Here is a 24654-nt window from a genome sequence, read left to right on the forward strand (position 1 = left end):
TATTCGTCCAATTTGGTCAACATTTTCTGAATTTAGTAATTTAGTTCTCACAGTGAAACGTTTTCAATAGGTCAAATCGACGCGTTGAAATCAAATCAATTGACGGATAGGCAGCTGATTGATTTTGATCGAAATATTTCCAATGGGAGCGATGATTGATGAGTACAACTACAGCAATATAGAAGCCAAAGGTAAACGGGCACTTTACTCTGGCAACCATACCCGTGCCGGCAGACACAAGCGAATTTAACAGTATATATTCAACTAGCTTATGGCCGCAACTTTGTCCGCGTGGACTTTTCAAATTTCAAATCCCTATTTTACCCCCTTGGGTATTGAATTTTCTAAAACCCTTTTTTCCGTCATAATAGCTATATCCAAGCTGATTCTGTAACTGAATGCGTGATTGAATTTATCTCTCGGAGAATACGTTAACTCGCCGAAATCGTCCCATAGTAGGTATTATCCCAAAAACCCTTCACTAATAAATATTAAACGAAATAATGGAAGAGGTCAAGATCCTCCCTATTAACTCACAGAGGAGTAGGTATATTTTGATTATTATTGGTATAACTCGAACACAATAATGATCCATAGAGTTCCAATGTTTACACAAGCAATTAAATATACTCATTGTTCCGCATTCAAATGGTATCTGAATCACATAAAGGGGATTCAAGTAACTCAGCTACTTACCTCCTACTTAGAAGTTCCAATAAATATTATATTCAATACATATACATATACTTCTACATATACTTGACTGACTGATCTATCAACGCACAGCCTTCACCGCTGGAGTAAAATTTTTGCAATAATGGGCATTGATTTTATGTCGTAGGTAAGCGCCTTAGTAAGTGAGGGTGTTTTTAAATTCCATCCCTAAGGGGTAAATAGGGTATGAAAGTTTGTATAAAATTCCATCATTTTTCGCAACCCGTCCTCGTACGATAAGTTTTACCCCTATTGCCATCTTGATCTGTCGCGTACTATATTTATAAAATTAGTAATTGAACTTTTGGTTAAAAATTAAGAAACACGTGTTTCAGGATTTTTGTAATTCCAGGCCCAAGGGGGTTAACGGGGGATGAAAGTCTGTCAATTTTATAGTTATATCTATGAAAATTGGTGTTTGGCTTTCGAAAAATTTGAAGAAGTATGTAATTAAGGATTTTAAGAAATTGCAATGCAATCCCTCGCCAATTTTCAAAATTCCATTCAAGCAAAGCCAGGGTGGATCAGTTAATTATGAAGTAAAATAAATTAATGATCATTAAAGTCGTTATTTAGTATTAGAGTACCGTTATATCGCTAGTATTACGATACTCTAAATTAAATGTTTACCATAACATATTCTAAGAGAATTTCCAAGGAGACTGCCACTTTCAAATAGAACAAATTTTGCTGTGCTGTTAATAGTAATAACGTTAGTGCAAATGGGTAAAGTTTGAACATTTAATAGCTAGACACGTTAGCGGTGCAAGAAAGTGGTTGAAAAGATATACTTACTAATTTCTCAAGTAAGAAACTTACTACACTGCATTTTACATTTAAAAGACTAATACTACACTTTAGACTTTAAAAGAAATACTACAAGCATACCTACTCAATTTTAATAACGAGGCCTAGAATCTATATTAAAACTTGCCTTAAAAGTACGTACTTAAGTTTATATGCAGTCATATAAGTAGCCTATATCGCGAGGTCTTCAAAATATACGTATATATGTATACCCGCGACTTCGTCGTGGATGTACGTGGATTTTAGTTTTTTCAAATTTTGTGAGATCTTTTTAATTTTCTAAGATAAAATTAGCCTATATTGTACGTTGCAAGATATCTTTGTACCAAACGGCAAAATCGATTAAGCGGATGAACCGTGAAAAGGTAACAGACAGACTGTATACAGACACACTTTCGCATTTATAATATTAGCATAGATGAATAACTAAATATGCTAATTAAAATACACCTAATTAGTAGTAAAAACAAAGATATTTACATTGCAAGAGAAAAACGTGGAATTTTCAAAATTTCTGGTAATTGTATAAAAATCTCTGCATTAAAAATTAATCGGTAGGTAGTTAGTTACCTACGCAAAAATAAACAAAGAGTAATACAAAATAAACAAATCCATTCAAAATTGATTATTCGATTTGCTTGATGAATTTACTATGAACAATACTAAAATATTTTTTTTTTTCATTCATGTTTATTGTTTTAGGATAGGCACGAGTACCTTTATGTTTTATTTTCGTTAAAGCACTCTTGATTATTCGTGGCCTACTTGGTATTAAAATACCTATAATATTAATTCATGTACAATTTCACGTCACTGATAGATAGAATTTCCTAATCCAAACGCCCGTATCCGAAGACGAATTGAAAATGATTATTTGAAATCTGCATAAATCGATAGAAACTAGAAGGGGAGGCCTTTAGTGCAAACTATCACTACCCCTATAATAAATGTAAAAATGTGTTTGTTTATTGGTTTGTCCTTCAATCACAACGCAACAGAACGTAACTGAATAACGGATTGATGTGATTTTTTGCAAGGTTGTAGTTAAATACCTGGAAAGTGATATAGAGTATTTTTCATCTCGAAAAAATAAAGTTACCACGAAATTTTATCTATTAAAATATATTCTAACAGGTACTTAATCTATAGATATAAATGAGTAGTGATAATAATCTACTACTACTTATACTTAGGTAAAATATTTTGCTTTATTACCCATAATAAATAGAGATAAAATAGTTTATGTGTTTTATTTCACGTCACTTATATACCTATAGAAAAACTAAATACGTCACTGATAGATAGAGTTTTCTTATCCCAACGCCCGTGCCCGTGTTCAATGACGAATTGAAAAGGATTATCCGAAAACGTATTCCTGCATAAATAGACAGAAACTGAAAGGGGAGGCCTTTAGCGCGTGTCATAACAAATAAAATCCCACTTAATACAGAAATCCTAGGGGAAATTTATGCCACGTCGCACAGCCTTAATGCTGAGGCCGTGACAATGCTTACATATCAACTTTAGTTTACTGGCGTGAAATTCCATGTTTCAGAAGCTTTAGCATTAACTTTTATACAGTAATTAACCTATTGGACAAGTCTGTGTTGGCTTTATTATAGCTCTCTGTATGAGCTCTGTATATAATATTTTAATTAGTGATGCCTACTAATTCTCGCTTGCTCATTGAATGCAGTTCATTATTATTTTACGGTGAGTTCGGAAGTAATATTACCGAATGTTGGGAACAATAATAAATAACTAATTAATGTTAAATTGAAATTCAAATACTTTATAATATTACTATTGTTAAAATAGAAAATAAACCTGAAATCATTAAAGTGCAATATTCCATGGAAACGGAAGCCGTAAATAAAATAAAGAACCTACTTGTATAATACTTTCACTGAAGGATCCAATATACCACCTACGTTTGGTTTGCATTTAATAAAATATTATAAAGTTGTTACTGCACTTTATTTAAATGGGGTCTGTCAGCATGTCTATTTGTATGTCTATCTCTTTCTGTTCAATTTCTAGACGTTTTATTTTTTAATTTTTACCGTAGTATTCATTTTGTATTTTTCAATTTCTTGCAGTGGATAGCATACTTCTAATCGGCGACTTTGCAACTTGTACTGGAACGCTAATTCGGCAAAAACTTACTAATGTTTGGTAGTAGTTTTCTTAGGTAGGAAACTTCTCGAGCAGACTGAAGTTTGCGTTAGATATCATAAATTCCTAAATAATATCCTCAATTAAAAACCTTTTTAAAACAAGTTCTTATTTAGACTATTCTATTACTTATGCCTGCAACTACGTCCGCGTGGACTACACAAATTCAACCCCATATTTAACCCCCTTAGGGGTTGAATTTTCAAAAATCCTTTCTTTGCGGATGCGGAAAGAAGGTCTGTAGAACAAAGTCTGTAATGTATAAGCTGGTTATTATTTTACTCTAGTCTTAGACTCCAGATTTTAACGGAGATAATGAACAGGAGATGAACCCGTACCAGCTTGGTATTACCGTGATTGTGTTTGGACCGTGAATAAATCCGATTGTCTCACAGTGCAAGTGTTGTAGTGTATTCAACCCCCGTCCCGTATAACCGGCATAGTGGTCGTACACCATGATGATTGCATTGTCATGACGTGTTCCAAATTTCGGTTCAATCGGTTGGAACTGGTCTAAACACGAAATTCTTTTGTATTTGATCACATATTATTAACACAGCAAGTTAACAAAAACTTGTGAGTACTCAGCCTGGAACCTGGCTTTTCCTACTTATAAGATTTTAGTTCTCATTGCGCCAGGTAGGTCGAAATTTTTCGGTGAAAGGTGTTTCGAAATATTTTTCCTTTGTTTTTTATGTACAGTGCATGAGGTTATCGCGGTGGCGTGCGCGACGGAATGAAAAATATTGTGCTAACGTCGTGTTTGTTTAAAGGCCGGCAGACACAAAACGCGGTGCGTGACGAGTGACGACAGCAGCATGGCATGGCAACGTTGCGCTGAACGCGTGCGTGGTTTTGAAGTGTATGAAAGCACATCACACTGTTGGAGTTTTTCTTTACCTGTATTTTTTTTATGCATAAAGAATTTCTTACTGTAGAGCGGAATGCGGGGAGCAACACAATTCTATATGCATTTAATTATATTTCCATGCTTTATGTATCGTAATATAATTTTCATATGAGTATAATTTTTTGTATACAATTTGTCAACCCCCAACGCAAAGGGCTTTATACTCGTAAGTTTGATCGCTTTGTCTGTCTGAGGTATTACAGCGCTTAAACGGGTGGACTGATTTGTTTGTTTTTATTCGAAAATGTGTTTAATCGAAATGGTTCTTAGCTATAACTCGTGCGCATTAACATGGCACCTGGCTCGAACACAATTCCTCCTCCCACTTCCCCGCGCGATGCCCCGCTCTCGCCGTGCCGCTACTGGTCTCGCACGGCGCGGCGGCACGGCGAGAGCGGGACATCGCGCTTGGAAGTGGGAGGAGGGTTGTTTTCGAGCCAGGTGCCATGTTAATGCGCACGAGTTATAGGTTTAATGAAATTTAGTTCAACCATTTAACAGGGCTCTCTCCGTCACTCGTTTCCACTCGTTTCATACAATCGTAGTTCCAATTTCATTTGAATATTAACCAACCAAAGTCCATGAAATTTTGCAGACATATTTTAGAAACTAATATCTGTGTCTGTGGTGTTTTAGATTTTTCTAAAAATAAGTAGTTTTAAAATTACAGGGGCTCCAAGATTTGTATGAAAATTTTAAGACCGCGTAACTTTGAAACCGAATATTTTAACAGAAATCTGGAAAACCACAGACATAGATATTAGTTTCTAGAATATGTCTGCAAAATTTCATGGACTTAGGTTGCTTAATATTCAAATGAAATTGGAACTACGATTGTATGAAACGAGTGGAAACGAGTGACGGAGAGAGCCCTCTTAAGGATTATTATTATCAGCTCTTTTTTCAGCCGAGGGGTATGAATCTCAGTCATACATTGATATTCATGCTACTTCCATTTGTCTAATCCACTCGTTTGGTATTTAATCTCGATGATACTGTAATGAAATACCTTGATTTAGGGCTGCAGCAAAGACAGTCTGTGGACTATCTAATTCCTCGATGACTCACAGCAGATGTATGGTGTTTGCGTTTGTTGATTTGATTTTGTCTCGAGAAGGAGGGGGCTCACAGACCAATCAGTGACAAGGGCCTGATTATGGAGCAGGAAGGTGGATCTGCAAACAACATGGGCATAAAGCAACGTAGTGGGAGAAAGGTGGTACTTCGCGGTAAACTAGGTGCGACTGATGAATTGATTGATTGCACAGTAGAAATATCCTCGCTCTTATTAAACTATGCACATTCTGCTCAAAATGTTTACCGGCCACTGTGAGAGGTGTTTATCAACCATGTGTCTCTCATACATTTCACTAGTGGGGCGTGATTAAAATCTTTTATTTGTATTTGTTGTTAAGCTGGAGTCATGGATCCCTGCAGTGTCGCGTTGTGTGTGTCCAAACCTTAAACAAGGTTGAACGTAGGCGCGAGTAATTTATCGGCGGAGATAAATTTCAACCCTACAGCGAGTCGGGAAACATACAGCTCTTATTGGCGGTATCAGCGCAAACGGATGATTTAACTGTGTTGTATACGATTTATGGATTAAACAGTTTAAAATTCCTAGCCTAAAAATCGAATTTTTTAATAGCCGCCCCTTTGCAATAAGCTTGCTTAAATTTGGAAAGTATAGGAAATCAGTGTGCTGAGAGAAAAGAAAACTTGGATTGTTCAGTAGGAAAACGCACTATTCTCTGACGACCTTGATGTTATGCAATGGACAAAGTGTGTGTGTGAGGCCCTGCCTCCTAATGAAGTGAAAACTGTATTTCAGGGGGCAGTGTCCTCCCACAATCTATTGTAACAACATACAACCACTTATTATAATAACTCAATTTGAACCAGGTACTTAATATTGATGGTTATTTATATTTAGTATACTAATAGCTATGTGTATAGTGTGTGTGTGTTGTTTGTATGTGTAATATTATGTGTGTGCGTGTTTGTGAGTGTATACGCGTGAAATGATATATTTAAAATATAACAATTATATTGATTTAATTTGTTATTCCTTTGAAGAATAATCTCTCGACACTCTAATATAATCGTTATCTAGTATACCTAGATAATAAATTCTTACCCACAAATCAAAAATAACTTTCTTTGTTAAACAAATGGGTACAATAAAACTCTGTTTGATTGCCCGCATTTTGTCGTCTCCTTTCCAATCGAATCGAATCAATTCACTGAAGTATATCCGTCCAATGAATTGCAAAAGATCTAGGTACATTTCTATCCCTCGCGTCTCGATATTGTAACTTTTTCTGTAATCTCTCAGGATAAATAAAAGATTATTATTTTAATAGTGGACGTTCATGGACATCCATTTAAAATAGTGTCACAGATGAAAATGTTACATTTGTATGATTTTGACGGTGACAGTATACAAAGAAAAATTACATTTTCTCTTTCTTTTTTTATTCCTTTCATGTGATTACATGAAACATTAAGAGAAGTTAGCCTAGCGCGATTTCCATACGAACGTGGCTGGTTTCTCAATTGAATAATTATAATAAATAATCAATCAAACTCAATCTCAATCAAAAAACTCAATCAAAAATAAATACTCTTGTTTTAAATAAACTATTTGAATGGCACGTTTTCCTTTGTAGTACTTAATTAAAGCAAGAAAGTAAAATCAATGTTGAGGTGCTTGCTGGTGTTTAGAGAGATGTTTGGATTTCTAAGTGGTATTTAATTCATTTAAGTGTCTACCAACACTTAGAATAGAATAGAATAGAATAGAATTAACTTTATTCATTGGATCAACATACAGGTAATACAAAACACACTTAAAATATAAAACTTAAAAAATAAATAAAACTTAAAATATAAAATATAAAACTTAAAAACTAACTTAACTTAAACATGGTGTTGAGTACCTGCTATATGTTGTGCCAACGAAAAGGCCCGACCGAACTCAGCTTAATGTTGTGGGTACACAATGTACCCACAACGCTGGTATTCTGTTCGGGCCCAAACGAAGGAAGTTCTGGAAGTTCTTGTAATCCTGTAAACTGTTAATTCAAAATAAAACTAAAATAAAACATGATTAAAAATAAAAAATTACTTATGATTAAAAATAATAATTTCTCTAACGTAATATTATCTAAAAGTTCTATGCGAAAAAATGTCTTTCAGGTGTATATTGTTCAGACTGCCACAAACTAGCTGACTGACTTTTGAATTTTTAGTAAATGGGCACGATATAATTTTTTGAAAGTAAATTTGGAGCACTTGAAGGAAATTCCTCAATATTTTCATACCTAAAACATCTGCGATCAACAATCAGTTGAAATTTTTTTCAGGAATACATTGAAAACTGCAGTATCGAATTTGTATCTATATTATTTTCAATTCGTACCTATACCCAGATATGATCAAAATGCACTTGATGAATCCAATCCAATCCAATCCAATCCATCAGCCTGTAAGCGTTCACTGCTGGACATAGGCCTTTCCAAAAGTGCGCCACCAAACACGGTCCTCCGCCTTCCTCATCGCTACCTTCTTAAGGTCATCGGTCCAGCGGGCTGGAGGTCATCCCACACTGCGCACTTGATAAATAGTTTCAGATAACCTACCTCCTACATCCAAACCTACTTTCACCGTCCTCTTCATAATGATAGTGTAGAAAATTCTACTCCATTTTAACTACTGAATCTGAAGATGGCACTTGCGCCGTGAAAACTGACATAATTAGAATACTTTTTACTTCGGAAAACGAAGGGCCTCTGCAGGTTTTGTCAATGTAATAAAGTTATTCAATTTTTTAAAGATAATAATATAAAGATTTCATATTGTAGTCACACCATACCTACGTACATACACAGTTAATATTTATTATTTATCAGTTAAATACCTTGTACAAAAATTTCTTGTAATTATGTATTCTCTTCATGACTATAGTTTAGCTTCGATTCAAACTATCAGCTGTTTAGCCGACTAGATTAATTATGAATTAATAGATAGCGTGGTTCAGTCCGCTGAGAATGAAACCGACAAAACATAACACTTAAGTCGGACGGCGAACGGTAAGCCACTTGCTTGAATAATTCATGAAGCATAATATGAACTAGAGCAGTCTGTCTGGATTTCAGGTTGGAGTTTAGGATAGAAATTAGTAATATTTTATTTGAACACGAAAAGAAACAAAATCTTACTACGATCATTCATTGAAAAAGTACAGTGCGCGATAGGTTGAGATGGCAACCAGCCGGGCTAGCATGGGCAGTAGATAAAAATTATATCCCCGTGCTAGCCGGGCAGGGTGAGGACGCCCCGTCCCCGCGCTAGCCCGCTGCGGGTATGGAGGGCCCGCCTCATACCCCGATTGCCATCTCAACCTGTCACGTACTATACCAAGTTGAAATTGACGTTTCAGGCCAAATTGATAACAAAACTAAATATCAGGAACAAACCCAATTTTGGAGTCAATACTTTTTTTTCTGCTTCGCCGATACAGTTTAATCAATCACAACATGACCGACTTTTATTAACATCACGCCAAAAGGGTGCACAATATCACCACACATCGATGTCAACGTTAAGTTGACTTTAACTTAACAAAGTTGGTAATCACACTTGTGGTTAACGTGTGAAAGCTTGGAGCCAAAGTTTCCTCTGCTCTTTCTCTTAAGATCAAAGGAAACTGGCTGCGGCTCAAATTCTCTGATTTGTACGGCTTTGATTGCAACTGGTTACCATATAAGTTATGTTTACAACCATAAAGCTATAGATACTAAGTACTTAGAGTCTCGATAGCTCAACGGTTGAGGAGCGGTCTGAATTCCAAAAGGTCGGCGGTTCAAACCCCACCAGTTGCACTATTGTCGTACCCACATCTAGCACATGCTTTACGCTTAATTGGAGGGGAAAGGGGAGTAGGTATTAGTCATGATTACCATGGCTCATGTTTTTTATATAAAAAAATTGATACTACTACTACCTAAATTAAACAAAATAGGCAAGTCAAGACTGAATAGGTAGGCATGTACTAGGCAAGCGCGCTCCATCTTAGTTCCAAGCACTAGACTATATAAAAAAACTCTATACTTACTTGTGGCCCTATTAGAACTCTTTTTATGCAATATGTCAAGTTAATTTAACTCATGCTAAGTTAATTAACTTGACATAGCGTCACAGAATATATAAATTATAAAAACTGTTATATGTAATAGGGATGGGCAAACGACGTGATTTGACATCTCTAGGCAAAGCATAAACCTGGCTCAGGTTCTTTATAAGATTTTATATCTTGACTAGCTGATACCCGCGACTTCGTTCGCGTGGATGTAGGTTTTTTAAAATTCCCGTGGGAACTCTTTAATTTTTCGAGATGAAAAGTAGCCTATGTGCTAATCTAGGGTATAATCTATCTCCATTCTAAATTTCAGCCCAATCCGCCCAGTAGTTTTAGCGTGAAGGAGTAACAAACATACACACACACACACACACATACAAACTTTCTCCTTTATAATATTAAGTATGAAGTCTTAAAGGGCAAAGTTATAAGTGTTTATAAGATTCCTAACGTAACAAAAACCTACTTCAGTATTCCCGCTTTGAGACAGTTTAAATAACAGTACAGCAAATAAACATCTTGTGCGGTGACAATTTAAATGTCACATCCCCTGGGACAACAACTGACCATGACCGACTATTTTAAATAAAAATAAAGATTCTTTCTTGCTTTCTTTCTTTGCATGTGACACAGATCTAAATATGTATAATAAACTGTTGTTACTAATAAATCGCAAATCACTACTACCCATATTACATTCGTAAATAGTTATATTTTGTTTGTTGGTTTGTCCATAAATCAATCCACAACGGAGCAAGGGATTGACGTGATTTTTTTGCATGGGTATAGTTAAAGACCTGGAGAGTGACCTCGCTTCCTTTTTATCCCAGAAAATTAAACGAGTTCTCACGGAATTTTAAAAACCTAAATCCACGCAAACGAAGTCGCGGGCATCAGCTAATAGATATACATATATAAATCTCAGTATTGGTACCTTTGAAGAATGAGTGTGAATTTTAAAAATTATTATTAGATACTAGCTGACGCCCGCGACTTCGTCCGCGTGGATTTAGGTTTCTCAAAATACCGTGGGAACTCTTTGGTTTTCTGGGATAAAAAGTAGCCTATGTGCTAATCTAGAATGTTATCTATCTCCATTCCGAATTTCAGCCAAATCCGTCCAGTGGTTTTTGCGTGAAGGAGTAACAAGAGCATACACACACACACACACACACACACACATACACACAAATTTTCGCCTTTGTACTATTAGTGTGAAGTGTGAAGTGTGATAGTGTGATAGTGTGCATATAAAGTAGCCTTTGTCATTCTCCAGGTCTTTAACTATAAGTAAGCATGTAAAATCACGCTGATCCGTTGTTTAAAGGACAAACCAACAACCCAATAAACCAAAAAAACAAACACTCTTTCACATTTACAGCTACATATCATAAACTGCATCGTCACTTGACACCAGGTGAGAACGCAATCATACTAACTTGTAATGAAATAAATAAAACTGGATATAAAAATAAATAAGTAGGAAAACTCATTAACTTGCTACCTAGGTACAGTTCCAATTTACTTGGTTGGTACTATTTACAAATCGTTTATGAAAATCATTACATTTTTATCAATTATAATCAAATATAATATACTGAGTCGCGGTTTTCACCAAAATTGCGAAATACTATCAAAAAGCTATTAATATAATAAAGCTACATTTTATTTACTGGCGTAACCAAGAGAAAATTAAAATCGGTGGTTTTATTGGAATTGGTTTTGACTTGATTATTCTGGATAAGAACTAATTGGATTATTTTTACTTTTAAAATAATAATTGAAAAAAAAATTACAAATATGGCAGCGCTGCTAAAAATGATCTTTTGTGTAGTATTTTCTGATTATGACACAACTACCTTTTTTAACCCCCGACCCTAAAAGAGCGTGGTTATAAGTTTGACGTGTGTATCTGTCTGTGGCATCGTAGCTCCTAAACTAATGAACCGATTTTAATTTAGTTTTATTTTGTTTCAAAGGTGGCTTGATTGAGAGTGTTCTTAGCTATAATCCAAGAAAATCGGTTCAGCCGTTTGAAAGTTATGTCCTTTACTGTAACCTTCACTTCTTCACTTATCGGGGGTGTTATAAATTTTAATTTACACTTATTTACATTACATTTTCTTTAAAAATAATATTTATAATTAGGAAAGTACCTAAGCTACTCTTTCCATTTAGTACAGCAATTTTAGTTTTCGTCATAAATAAACATGACATCAGTGTATAAACATCCTAATTTACAAGGATAAACAAGTTAGTGTGTCGACGAAGATGCTGGGATTTAATGCTAAGCGAGACTACAACACTCCACGAAGTTTCTGCAAAGAGCTTATAATCTGAACATGCAAACTACAGTTTTTGAACATAATTTATGCATGCTCTTAGTGTTTAAATGAATTCTACTGTGCATCATATTCCTCATTGCTGAGGGTAGAGACCCCTTCCTATTAAAAATAATAGTAGGAGTTTTTTTGGGATAATAATGCGGTGGGTTCCCGGACCCTTCCGCAAAAAAAAGATTCCGATGAATTGAGAACCTCCTTCTTTTTTCGAAGTCGGTTAACAACTCGACTAAGAGAATAGTTAACTAGTGACTAAGCTTCTAAATATAGAGGAAAAAAAATAATTCATAATTACATAAGTGTTTAAACAAACTTACAGTACATTCATATACGTATCTGCATAGATGGGAACTCTACTACTCTCTTCCGTTGTATTTGCTCTTCTGTGTACTATACTACAAGAACCTCCGGCAATGGAATAGGTACGTACGTGCACGGAAACGTAGTTTCACATAAAGGTTTATATATAAATAACAATTGTAATAAAAATAAGCCCTAGTAATTAGTAAGCGATTTCACCCTCACCATCCGTTGTGCTAGATTCTTTTTCCAGGCGCAAACTGTGGAATGAACTCCCTTCGGCGGTGTTCTCATTAGAATATAGATGTTCCAGAGGCGGACCAATAAATTCCTGAAAGGCAGTCAATGCTTTGGCGGTTCCTCTGGTGCTGCAAGGTGTTCATGGACGGTGCTAATCACTTAACATCAGGTGACCCGCCTGCTCGTTTGCTCGCTTTAACTAAACTAAACTTAACTTTATTTAAAAAATTGATAAGAACCCCGGATGAACATACTTTGAGTTTTTAATTTTCTAGTTAAGTGCCAATTTTACGGCTCACATTAGCTATATACAAAATTTTGCATAAGTATTATATTATATTCTATTTCAAGAGTGCTGCATTATATCCCAGTCAAGGTGTTTTAAATGTTGTGTATTGAACCAATTCACAAAGAGAACTGAAACAAGGTAAATAAAATTAGTAAACAGACAAAACTGCGTGGATTCGAGGTGCTTTGATTTCGTTCTACCGTTCCGTTTCTGCTGTTTTCCAAAAGATAATAATATGCCAAATAGAAAAAATATACATTAAATAGCATAAGTATCTAACAATATTATTAGGTGCAGCTCAAAAAATATGCTATAAGGTATTTTTTAAAACACTTCATGTAATTTCCGATCACCCCTTGATCCCAGAATAAGTCCATGAATTACGATTGAAACATTACAACCCTTTGAATTTTTTGAACCCTTTGATTGAACACTAACAATTACGATGTACATTCACAGCTATTTTGTTTCTGAAATGTTTATTATTTATGTGTTACTATTCCAGCTAATTTGGTTTCAATACGTACCGTGTTAATCTGTATACCACTCCAGCTAATTTGATTTCAATTATACTAGGTTAATCTTTACAGACACAAAGGGATTATTATTTTCAACATAGACAATATTATGTATTTTGTAATTTCAATTTAACATTAATTATGTTTCCAACAATTACTGGTAGCATCCATGATAAATTAATATTAGTGTCTGAATTCGCCACAAAATAAATGCAGAATCAATAGGTATTTCACAATCAATGGATAATACCAATGATTTCAAATGCAATGTTTTCAAATGTTACATTAATTAAAACATATTTTTAAATAGCAAAATAATTGCGTTAACTATGTAGATATTATTTAATCTGACTGTTTGGAATGAGCAGGGCCTTAGTTTTAATGAAAAGGGGCTAACAAACAATAGATTTTGATTTTAACTAAGAATTACTACTAGTGCTGTCACAGATGTTTTGTTAACAATGTTGAATTCAGAGTTAACTCCATTCAGCAGACGCTTTAGAGAAGTTGCTAGTTGCTAAGTATATTCGTGCCATCAATTATAACTACAAAATTCATGGTTTTTGCATTTTTTTCCTTTTTACTTGTGCTATAAGATATACCTTCCTGTTTTTCGTGATTGTAGGTCAACGGGAAGTAATAAGTATAGACTATAAGTTTTCGCAGACGCGACAATGCACAGATAAAAAAACAATAAAGCGATCCTATAAGGATTCCTTTTTTCTTTTGAGATACGGAACCCTACAATGCGGCTAAATAGAGACAAGCTACTTTGGAGCATCTGAATATTTTATATTTATATAAACTGTAAAACACATTACCTAAGTAATTACTGTCTTTGAATCGCTAATTTTATTATAGTCGGGTAAAAATTAAAGTAACAATTTAATTTGCAAAACCTTACTCACCAATTTAATCGAATAGGACGTTTAAAGCGTACCATAAGTCTTTCATAAGAGCTACAAATATCTATCAGGTGATAATGAATAGCTAGCATTTCTGTGACCTAGATTTGTAGACTAAAAGCGTGGGAGAAACGCTTGGCCGGATTTAGTGCTTGCACGAATGCCGCGTCAGCCTTAAACTGTGAAAACACGGATGCTGTATAAAGCTCTCCGCTTTTCTCCGTCATAACGATTCGTGTTTTGTATGTGAAGCTTTTGCATTTCAATTAGGTAGTTGAAGTAAAAACGTTTTTAAATTCATGCCTGTTTCATTAATGCGTTGCAATATTTATAGCCTCGGCTGATATGAATCTTAATAAGGTTTTACTTTTGCTCGATTACCCCAAAAAAGGAGTGTAATATTTTCAGGTTGTTTGTGAGTTTCTTTATTCCACCATAACTCCTAAATGCCGTAACAGATTTCGATGTATGGGGCATCGTTAAAATCCTTACAGCATTCCAAATATGGCAACTGTATGGCACTATTTCCAAATGTGAAAAGGTTTTTCAGTTCGTTTAATGGTAAGGCGGTTGCTATTTTCATTTTTTAACAAGTGTAAATTGAAAATTAACCCGACAAATGAAGGTTACAGTTACTAGAAAGAGCTGATGATAACTTTCAAACGGCTGAACCGATTTTATTGGATTATAGCTAAGAACATTCTCTATCAAGCCACCTTTCAAACAAAAAAACTAAATTAAAATCGGTTCATTCGTTAAGAAGCTACGATGCCACAGACAGATACACAGATACACACGTCGAACTTATAACACCCCTCTTTTTGGGTCGGGGGTTAAAAATAGAATAGGTTTCCCTAGCATCACTTTAAGGATAGCTCTTTGAGCTCGCTCAAGTCGCAAGAGTAGTGTTTTTCCGCAATTAGCCCAGATTGTGATACAATAAAACAGGATCTACTGTACCAGAGCAAAATAAACAACTTTTAAGGTCATTGTGTCGAGTATAGGCTCGAGATCCTTGAACATACTTATATATAATATCATTTTTCTAGCTTGGCGGACAAGTTTGTCAATTTGTAGAGCGCAGGATAGTGTACTAATCATAAAAACTACTCCTAAATATTCCAAACAGTCAACGTGTTCCATTTTACCACAGTCACAGTTAGCAAGATTAATTAGAAATGACTTGTAAGGTCTAACAGCTATAGAAACATAAACTACTTATCTACTTAGCTACCGGGAAGCTTTAAAAAAACTCAATATAAGCAATTTTAAAACAAAACTTTTCAAAAACTTGTTAAACAGGTGCTATTACACGGTAAATGAGTTCTTTGAGGATAATATCAATACCATAGTATAATATTTTGTTACTTTGTTTTGTCTCTTCTATTGTGTTGCGTAGATACAGCTTAGGCCAGGAAAGGACGAATGTAACAGTCTCTTACCGTTGAGCCGATGCTGATGCAGGTGATAACCTATGGAATCCTGTACGGGGTACCCCAAGGATAAAACCAGCATCAGCATCGGCTCAACGGTGACTGTTACATTCGTCCTTTCCTGGCCTAAGCTGTATCTACGTAACATATTGTAATATCTATTTCTTGATTTTTATGAAATTTGACGTAATGTACTTGACTCCTAATTTTGTTTGACATTAATTTAATTTAATTTATTTTGTTAAGTATCTTAAATATTTGCACACTATTAATTGGTAGAAATTAAGGCCTCTAATTATTATTTTTCATCTTACTTGTACCAACTTTCTGACAAATAAATTATCTTATCTTATCTTACCGATTTGCCCAATTGTCTGACAATGAATTGAAGGGTAGGTACATACACTACGAGTGAGCAAAACCACTAAAAATAAATTTTTCATAAGCGTGTACAGTGTAATTCAGTGCACTGAAAATTGCTGTGAAGTTTTAGTGAACGGAAAAACTGCCTTGAAAATATTTTTGGTACGGTTTGTGTTTCCAATGCTTTCGTGTTAGAATAAAATCTAAAAAAAAACCTTGCTAACGTCATTTGGATCCGAATCGAACCGACAAGTATTACCTACCTACTTACTTGGTTGGCGTTCCAGTTCTTTGCGTTACTATTTTTAGTACCTAGAACAATTTCAAAAGAGCTTTGTGTGTGTGCTTTAAAAGAGCTTTTAGTAAGTATAACAATTTTGGCTTCTGGCTTCACGGAAGACCAGCGCTGTGTCTGCGTTCCTGACACAGGCGCAGACAATGTTGAGTGGAGTCCATTTTGATACCACACACCACGCATCTCATCTTATTCCGAGTTTAAATAATGACTACTATTTTCAGAGCCTCGATAGCTCAACGGTTGAGGACCGGACTGAATTCCGTAAGGTCGGCGGTTCAAACCCCACCCGTTGCACTATTGTCGTACCCACTCCTGGCACAAGCTGTACGCTTAATTGGAGGGGAAAGGAGAGTATTAGTCATGATTAGCATGGCTCATATTCTTTATTAAAAAAAATAAAAATAAAAATTAGTTGGTATAAGTAGTAGTTCCAGTCATTAGTAAGTATAATGGGCTTTTATGTGTGCCTACTATATTTCTAATTTCCTACCCATCACCACTCATATTATTAATGGGAAAGTGTGTTTTATTGTTGGTTTTTTTGGACATTTAGGCTATTTTATCCCAGAAAACCTAAATCCACCACATTAAAGTCGCGGCATCAGCTAGTAAAACCTAAGCAAATGCTTATACCGAATTATCTGCAATGAACGAATACTATGCGCTGATCTTTGATGACTTCTGAAGTTGTGTATACTTATATGAATTTAACTAGGTTTTCAGTATTTACACGATCTTGATAAGTACATATTTGTATTTGAAATACGTGTATAGGTGAAACACGATTCGTCATAAAAGTATAATAATAGTGGGTCGGGGTTGCCGCAACAACAGCGGTGACCTACAGCGCGCGCCGCCGCGGCAGTCTTCAGTCGAGCTTTCTAATGACCTCAGGCGTTCTGTGTTGCGCGATAAAACATAATATACTCACTCTCAACTGATAAAAACTTGTTCATAATTGAGCTTGTTACTCGTGTGGTGAACCTTAACTCCCCAAGGACAGGCGCACTCGGGTCCTTCGGGCAGTTGCGTCACAAAAATGAACTCTAAACACTGAAGCGTAACTTTGTTTATAATTATCGGAATATAGGTAAGCGGGTTTTATTTATAGTTCAAGTGAATATCTAAAGTAAATATGAGATTTGATTAGTTTTGCTATGGAATCAAAAACATTAATGTAAGTTGACAGGATCGAAGACGTGTTTACTGCAGTGCGTCGAAATTGTTTGCTAGGAATAGGTACATCAGTTTCAATTTATTTACTTTTTATTACAAGTTAAAACATTATGTAGGTTATTTTAAGGTTTATTCTTAAGCATAAATACCTTTTTAGGTCAGATTTTTTAGAATAAAGACCAGATGAGATTCTTTGATAAAGAAGGAATACGATATTTTTAATCGAGCGATATAGGTACCTATTCGGGAGCAAAAGTTATTAAGTTGTATTTATGGAATTTCAGCCATTAGAGTAATGAATATAAGACTACAATTGAGTACTTTATTTCTATGAAGTTTCTGCGGTTTAAGATTTTTTGGGAGCGGCAGACCGCATAACACATAGGTACCTGCTAGTAGGTATTTCAATAATATACTTATTTTGTTAATAAATTAAGAAAACCTAATTTGACTTTTACTACGCTAAGCAGCTTTCTCCGGCTTCAAAAGTTTGAAGAAACCATAAATAATAATATTATTATATCTACCTATATCTAATAAAGGAACCTGTTCAATGGAAACTATCCGTACACTTGAAAAACATCCGTTTGCTTTTTGAGATGCTTATGTTCTTACAACTAGAGAGGTAGGATAGGTTTAACTTTGGATAACAACAAGTATACTTTTTCACCTTTCCACGGTTCTTTGTTGCAGGTATAACAATGCGACGGAGGATATGAAAAAAATAATTACAATTATAATGTAATTATGAAAAGGATTTTCCGTTTGGAGACAAAGAGAAATGAAAATGGCGTTCTTCAATTTTTTTCATTGTTTCTGTTTTCACTTCCAATTTACGGAGCTCAAAATACCTTGGAATGTTCTGAGATGATACAAAATAATAAATGCACATGTTATATTTTTGAAAATGGTAAGAGCCGTTGTGTTTTTTTTTTGTTTACGAAGGAAATGACCACTTATGAAGACCTGCTTTTTTTCAGCTGTATATCTTGATTGCCAAGATACAAGCATAAAAGATATAAAAAATGCACTAAAACGTGTAACTGATGTGCATACTTTTTCTATTTATGACCTCGACGTTAGCGAAGAAGATTTGGGACCACATTTTATACCACAAGGCGCTTGTATCAAGCATATTCACATATCGCGAACAAACATAAGAGAGATTGACGATGAAACATTTATGCCGCTGAGAAAGTGCCTTGAAACATTAAGTATTGTATCGAGCAAAATTAAGTTTATACCACAGAAAGCACTCTCCGGTATGCTTAAGCTAATTTCAGTTGAACTTATTTCAAACTATATCGAAGAGATTCCAAGCTATAGTTTTTATGGACTTCCATTAATTAAATTAAATATAAAAGGAAATATCGTTCGTCATATATCTGACACTGCTTTCACAACTTTGGAGTTATCACTAACAGAAATAGACCTCAGTGAAAATAATCTCACTTCATTCCCAATAGTTTCAATAGCTAGTTTAAAACACCTCAGAAATTTAAAATTAGCATGGAATGAAATTTTTTCAATTGAAAATCCAGATAACACAAACCTTATAACATCCTTGGAATATTTAGATTTGAACTCCAACAATTTTGAATTTATTTCAGAAGACTGCCTTAAATTTAGTCCGTCCCTGAAAGAGTTATCATTTCATTTTAATTTCATTGCAAATGTGCATCACCGAGCGTTTTACTCACTTATGAATTTAAAATCTTTGGACTTGAGCCACAATAGAATTAAAATATTACACACAAATATTTTTCAAAACAATAAAAATTTAGAGTTGATTGATTTAAGTCATAATCATTTGCACCATATTCATGGCCTACTCTACAATATGCCGTCTCTTAGCATTGTATTTTTAAGTCATAATAATATTCTTGAAGTGCCAATAGATTCCTTTTTTAATTCTAGTAAAATTAGCGTGATACAATTGGATAAAAATTGCATACATAACATAAATAGTGAGAGCTTTAGTGATTTAGAAAACTTAGAAGAACTGCAATTAGATTTTAACTATTTAAATGAAGTGCCACATAGTATATTGATGAATAATAGAAATTTAACGAAATTAAGATTAGACAATAATAATTTTAGTGATATAAACAACAGTACTTTCACAACTCTTAAAAATCTTAAAGAAATTAGATTAAATAATAATTGGCTCAAATTTATTTCTAAACAAATCTTCAAAAATTCTATTGCTTTAGAAGAAATATACCTAAATCATAATAAAATAAGTTTCATTGAATCAGGAACGTTTGCAAAAATGTTGCATTTGAAATATATTGCTTTGCATAACAATAATCTAGTAGATATTACCGACATATTACCAAAAATAAACTCAAAGTTACTATTAGTATACCTTGAGTTTAACCAACTATCTTCGGTAAATGATAAAGTATTCGGATCACAGAAAAGATTACATCAATTAAGCTTGAAAAATAACCGCTTAAAATTTATCACAAAAAATACTTTTAGCAACTTAACATATCTAACACGCTTAGAGCTTAGCAGTAATGAACTTTTAATAATTGATGATTTCTCATTTCAAAGATTGAACTCCGCGCGATATTTAGATTTACAGAACAATATGATAAAAAACATCACAAGCTACACATTTTTTGGCCTAAGTGAATTAGAAGATTTAGATTTATCACGCAATAAAATAGTATTTATTTTTGATATGGCATTTGACACATTAAAGAAGTTAAGAATTATAAACTTGTCCTTTAATCCATTGAAAATTCTTCACAAAAACCTATTTCAGCACGGACTACCACTTAGTTCACTATTGTTAGATAACTGTGAAATAGAATTCGTAGAAAACGGTACATTTCATGGTTTGAACAACTTAAAACATCTCTCTCTTAAAAATAATTCGTTAAAATCAAACGACTTACTATGTCTTGATATACCAGGAATAAAACACTTGTCTCTATCATACAACATACTTGATTATCTACCTGTTGAGGTATTTCTAAATTTACCCCTTTTAGAGATAATTTTTCTAGAGCATTGTAATATTGAGAAAATTATTGAAGGTACTTTTATTAATAACAAAAATTTAGAGAAATTGAATCTAGCACAAAATATTATCAGTCATATTCCAGAAAAATTGTTTAGTGCTTTTAATTCTGTATCAGAGTTGAACATAAGTAATAATTTTCTTGACTATGTGCCATATGATATGTTCGATAACTTTACATCAATTGAAACTCTTGATATAGCTGACAACTTAATACCAAAAATAGAACTTAGCGGTTTCGGGAAACTAATCAAACTAAAATCGTTAATATTACGTAAAAATGAAATACAACTGATAACCAGTAGCAAAAGAGTAATTTTAAAAGAATTAATACTTTTTGATATAAGTTACAACAGACTAGATCATTTACCTAAACAATTATTTGAAATTTTTCCAAACATACAGAATATTAATATTTCCCACAACAACATCATGCATTTTGACTTTTTAATGTCTTACAAAACATTAGGAGTGTCACTAATTAATATAGATCTCAGTAAAAATCCTTCAGTTAGTTGGACTACACCGAATAATATACAAAACAATACACTTGTCACCAGTTTATACGAGTTGCATATTTGTTTTACGAATTTAACTATCATAGAAGATGTCACTTTTGAATTATTTACGACCTTACAACATCTTTATTTAAATTTTAACAAAATTCGGCGTTTATCAATAAGCCCATTTTCCAAATTAATGTTTTTAGAAAATTTAGATTTGAGTTTTAATAGAATTACTCATCTTAAAACCAGTAACTTTCGCGGACTTATGAAATTGAATACTTTGTGCCTATCCAATAATAATTTAGAATCAATGGAATCTTTTGACGAAGATTTAAGTAATTTAAAACTTTTGGATCTTTCTTATAATAAATTACAAAATATAATAAATGAACATTTCATTTATTTAAAAGAATTAACTGTTTTAAATCTTGCTCACAATAATATTAAATATCTATCAGCCACTTCATTTGATAACCTAAATAAAATCATACAAATAGACTTGGAGCATAACAAACTCCAAACAATACCCCTGGAGTTACTAACTTCAATAGAAAACCATGTACAAGATATCTCAATAAAAGGTACGTATTGATAGTATTGGTTACTATTTATTTTTGAAGGTGCAAAATTAATAATTCAAATATTTTTCTGCTTATTTCAGACAATGTAATAATTTGTCGATGCCAAAAGAATAATACATGGACATGGATTCAAGATCATCCCAAAATAATAAAGCCTTACTCAGTAATTTGTTTTAACGATGATTATCCAAAGGAAAAGTGTGATTTTCCTCTAATAGTTCATTTATCTATTGACAAGCACAATGATAATTCTGTCCTAGTAACATGGCTAATAAGAAATCGCACAGCATTGAAGGCGCTTAAAATTTTATACTATAATGAGAATGTGGACTCTAATGTAAGTTTTATTTACCTAAATGCTATACACTAAACGTAAATGTTTGTCAGTCTATTTGTTTGTCACCTATGCATTCGTGCATCGATCATCCGATTGAGTTGAAACTATGTTTATATTATGTTGTTGGCGCTTGGGTGGAGATTCTTGACATTGTACCACCAGCGTATAATAGGTGACATTTGCTACGCATATCGGGGATTAATTAGTATGTATATTTATTGTTATGAATTTTGTAGTCAAATCTAAAATAACAGACAAACAACATCAAAAAAGGAATTTTGATCTAGTTTTAATTATACCTGACATTATCATACAAAGTTTCTGTTGCCTGTTTGATTTAAAGTTGGTAGGAGTAAGATAAGTTATACAATACATCCTACAAATACTGATACCATGTGGTTTATTTGATGTAACAAATACTTGTTTTTTCATAGGTAAAAGTAAAACACGTGAATAAGAATACTGTGTCAACTCATATCACCGACCTGCAAACCAACATGCATTATATAGTTTGTGTATTAACAATGTATGAAGATTCTGAGATTTTCGATGAAGATAATTTTGTGTCTCTCAACGATACAGATATAGAAACCAATATCACTTCAAGTATGGATCGTAATGTTATTAATGCTTTAATCGCGCAATCGCCTGCAAGTGAATGTGTTTCTTTCGACACAATGAAAAAACCATTAACTGTAAAAACGAAAACAAATAAGGGATTTAAAATGTCTTCATTACTAAACCGACGTACAGGATTGATTGTTGGATGTTGTTTAGGTTTTGTAGTATTTTTTATTATGGTCACCGTTTTACTGTATACCAAAGTAAAAGAGAGAAAGAGAATTGCCAAGTCCGATCCTGCGTGGTCAGAAATGAATGATTATCATTCTATGCAAAGTAAAGAAGACATTCAAGAATCTACAACCGCTTCAACTGACAACATTTTATTAGGAATGGCTAAAAATCGTATATCCTTTGACAAAATGAAATAAATATTTACCTAATCTTTTAAATATATTTATCATAATTATAGTGTTTCTAATGCGTGTTTCCTTTGGACATAATAGTTAATAGTTAGAAACTCAAAGACAAAAGATGCTTATTATTTTGGTGCCTAGTAAATTGTAGGTGATATTGTTGCAAAACGTAGTTTATATTATATAGATAATTGTGTAGGTAAGTTATTTAAAAGTTATGAACCTAATTATTTGAATTGTTTATCAATTGAGTAGGATGTAGGTGAGAAGTATTTATTAAATTGTTGCTACATAACATGCCTTTTTTGTTTTATTAGTACTTAACCTGTTCCGGGCTCACAACTCACGAGTAAAATCTTTTCAGCACTCTTAAGCGGGTATTACACTATCAATACCGTATCCTGGTATCGTGATATTATTATCGCGGCAGTATTGATAGTAGGCTTTCAAACTATCAATATTATTCTCATCAGTACTGTGTTCGAAATCGTAGAGGACAGTCGTGCCACAAACTTAAATGGCTAACAGAAAGAAAACAGCTGTCGCTATAATATTAGCGGTAGCGTTTAAATTAAATAAATAAAAGACAAAGACAAAATCCATAATATCTATACACTAGCTCATAAATACGGAAATGTGTCAGTTTGTGTTACGAAACAGTTTGACGGCCCTCTGTTCAATAAATTTTGACAAAATTTCGTACAGAGAAATGTTGCATCCCGGGGAACGAGTAGACTTAAGTAGGTAGATACGGGAAAATTAAGATTTGATTTCAAAGCGCAAAATCAATACGGACGAATTGCGGGCATTATCTAGTATGGGAATATATAATTAATTTTGTGAGATGTTTATACCTACATCAATTTTTTGGCAAGAAAATTTTGAAATCCATCAATATTATCGCGATACCATCAAATACCATCAATATTTGCATACAATACTGATAGTCTAATAGGCCCCTTAGAGGCATTGTTTTCGGAGAGCCAGACACAGTGGTACACTTTATCCTTGTAGTCATTTTGAAGAATCTATTTTCATATTCTTTACCTTTGTATTATATTTACTGTAGGTAACTTAGATAAAGAACGTTCTTACAAAGACTTTCATTATAAGCAAGTACAATGCAGATCGCCCACGCTGTTCAATTTGAACTTCTAATCATTCTTATTGTAGAATATTAATATTTTGATACTTATTTTCTCTTACAATATGTACCTACTGTTTGACTTCATCAACAATATTACAACTTGGTAATTAAAAGAGTTCCGATAATATTTTTTAGCTGCATGCTTGTATTGTATAAACAGTACTCCAACGTCAAATAGCAATATTGCCTATCGAGTATGTACTTACCGAGTAAATAAATACAAAGTTATAGTAAAATTTAAAAAAAATACTTGTTTTTAAAAATTCTATATATTACGTAAACTTGGTGTAGCAGTTATTACTACACAATTATAGGCTAGCTAGAAACCGAAATAGGCTTGCGACTCCTAAACTTCGCCTCAGGAAGGTCCAAAAGTCATTTGTGGGAATGGGTATAATCTTTTATAAAATTCTGCAATCGATTTTGGACTTGCCTTTACAGAAGTTTAAAAATGTATTAAAGTTA

General features: G+C 33.6%; 1 protein-coding gene across 1 annotated transcript; it reads left to right on the forward strand.

Moving 5' to 3' along the window:
- Window positions 1-17303: 17303 nt before the first annotated feature.
- LOC123867348 (protein artichoke-like) lies at window positions 17304-23341 on the forward strand. The gene is made up of 5 exons (XM_045909346.1): window positions 17304-17524; window positions 18304-18520; window positions 18591-21728; window positions 21809-22065; window positions 22500-23341. Exons 2-5 carry the CDS (start codon window positions 18358-18360, stop codon window positions 23055-23057), a joined length of 4116 nt encoding a protein of 1371 aa, XP_045765302.1. The 5' UTR covers window positions 17304-17524; window positions 18304-18357; the 3' UTR covers window positions 23058-23341.
- The last annotated feature ends 1313 nt before the right edge of the window (window positions 23342-24654 follow it).

Source organism: Maniola jurtina, chromosome 8, assembly GCF_905333055.1.
Source record: "Maniola jurtina chromosome 8, ilManJurt1.1, whole genome shotgun sequence".
Lineage (NCBI taxonomy): Eukaryota > Metazoa > Arthropoda > Insecta > Lepidoptera > Nymphalidae > Maniola > Maniola jurtina.

Coding starts and splice junctions, on each gene's coding strand:
- LOC123867348 (XM_045909346.1), top strand. CDS start 18,358: ATGAAAAGGATTTTCCGTTTGGAGACAAAGAGAAATGAAAATGGCGTT. Junction 18,521..18,590: donor ATGTTATATTTTTGAAAATG/GTAAGAGCCGTT, acceptor GCTTTTTTTCAG/CTGTATATCTTGATTGCCAA. Junction 21,729..21,808: donor ACAAGATATCTCAATAAAAG/GTACGTATTGAT, acceptor TGCTTATTTCAG/ACAATGTAATAATTTGTCGA.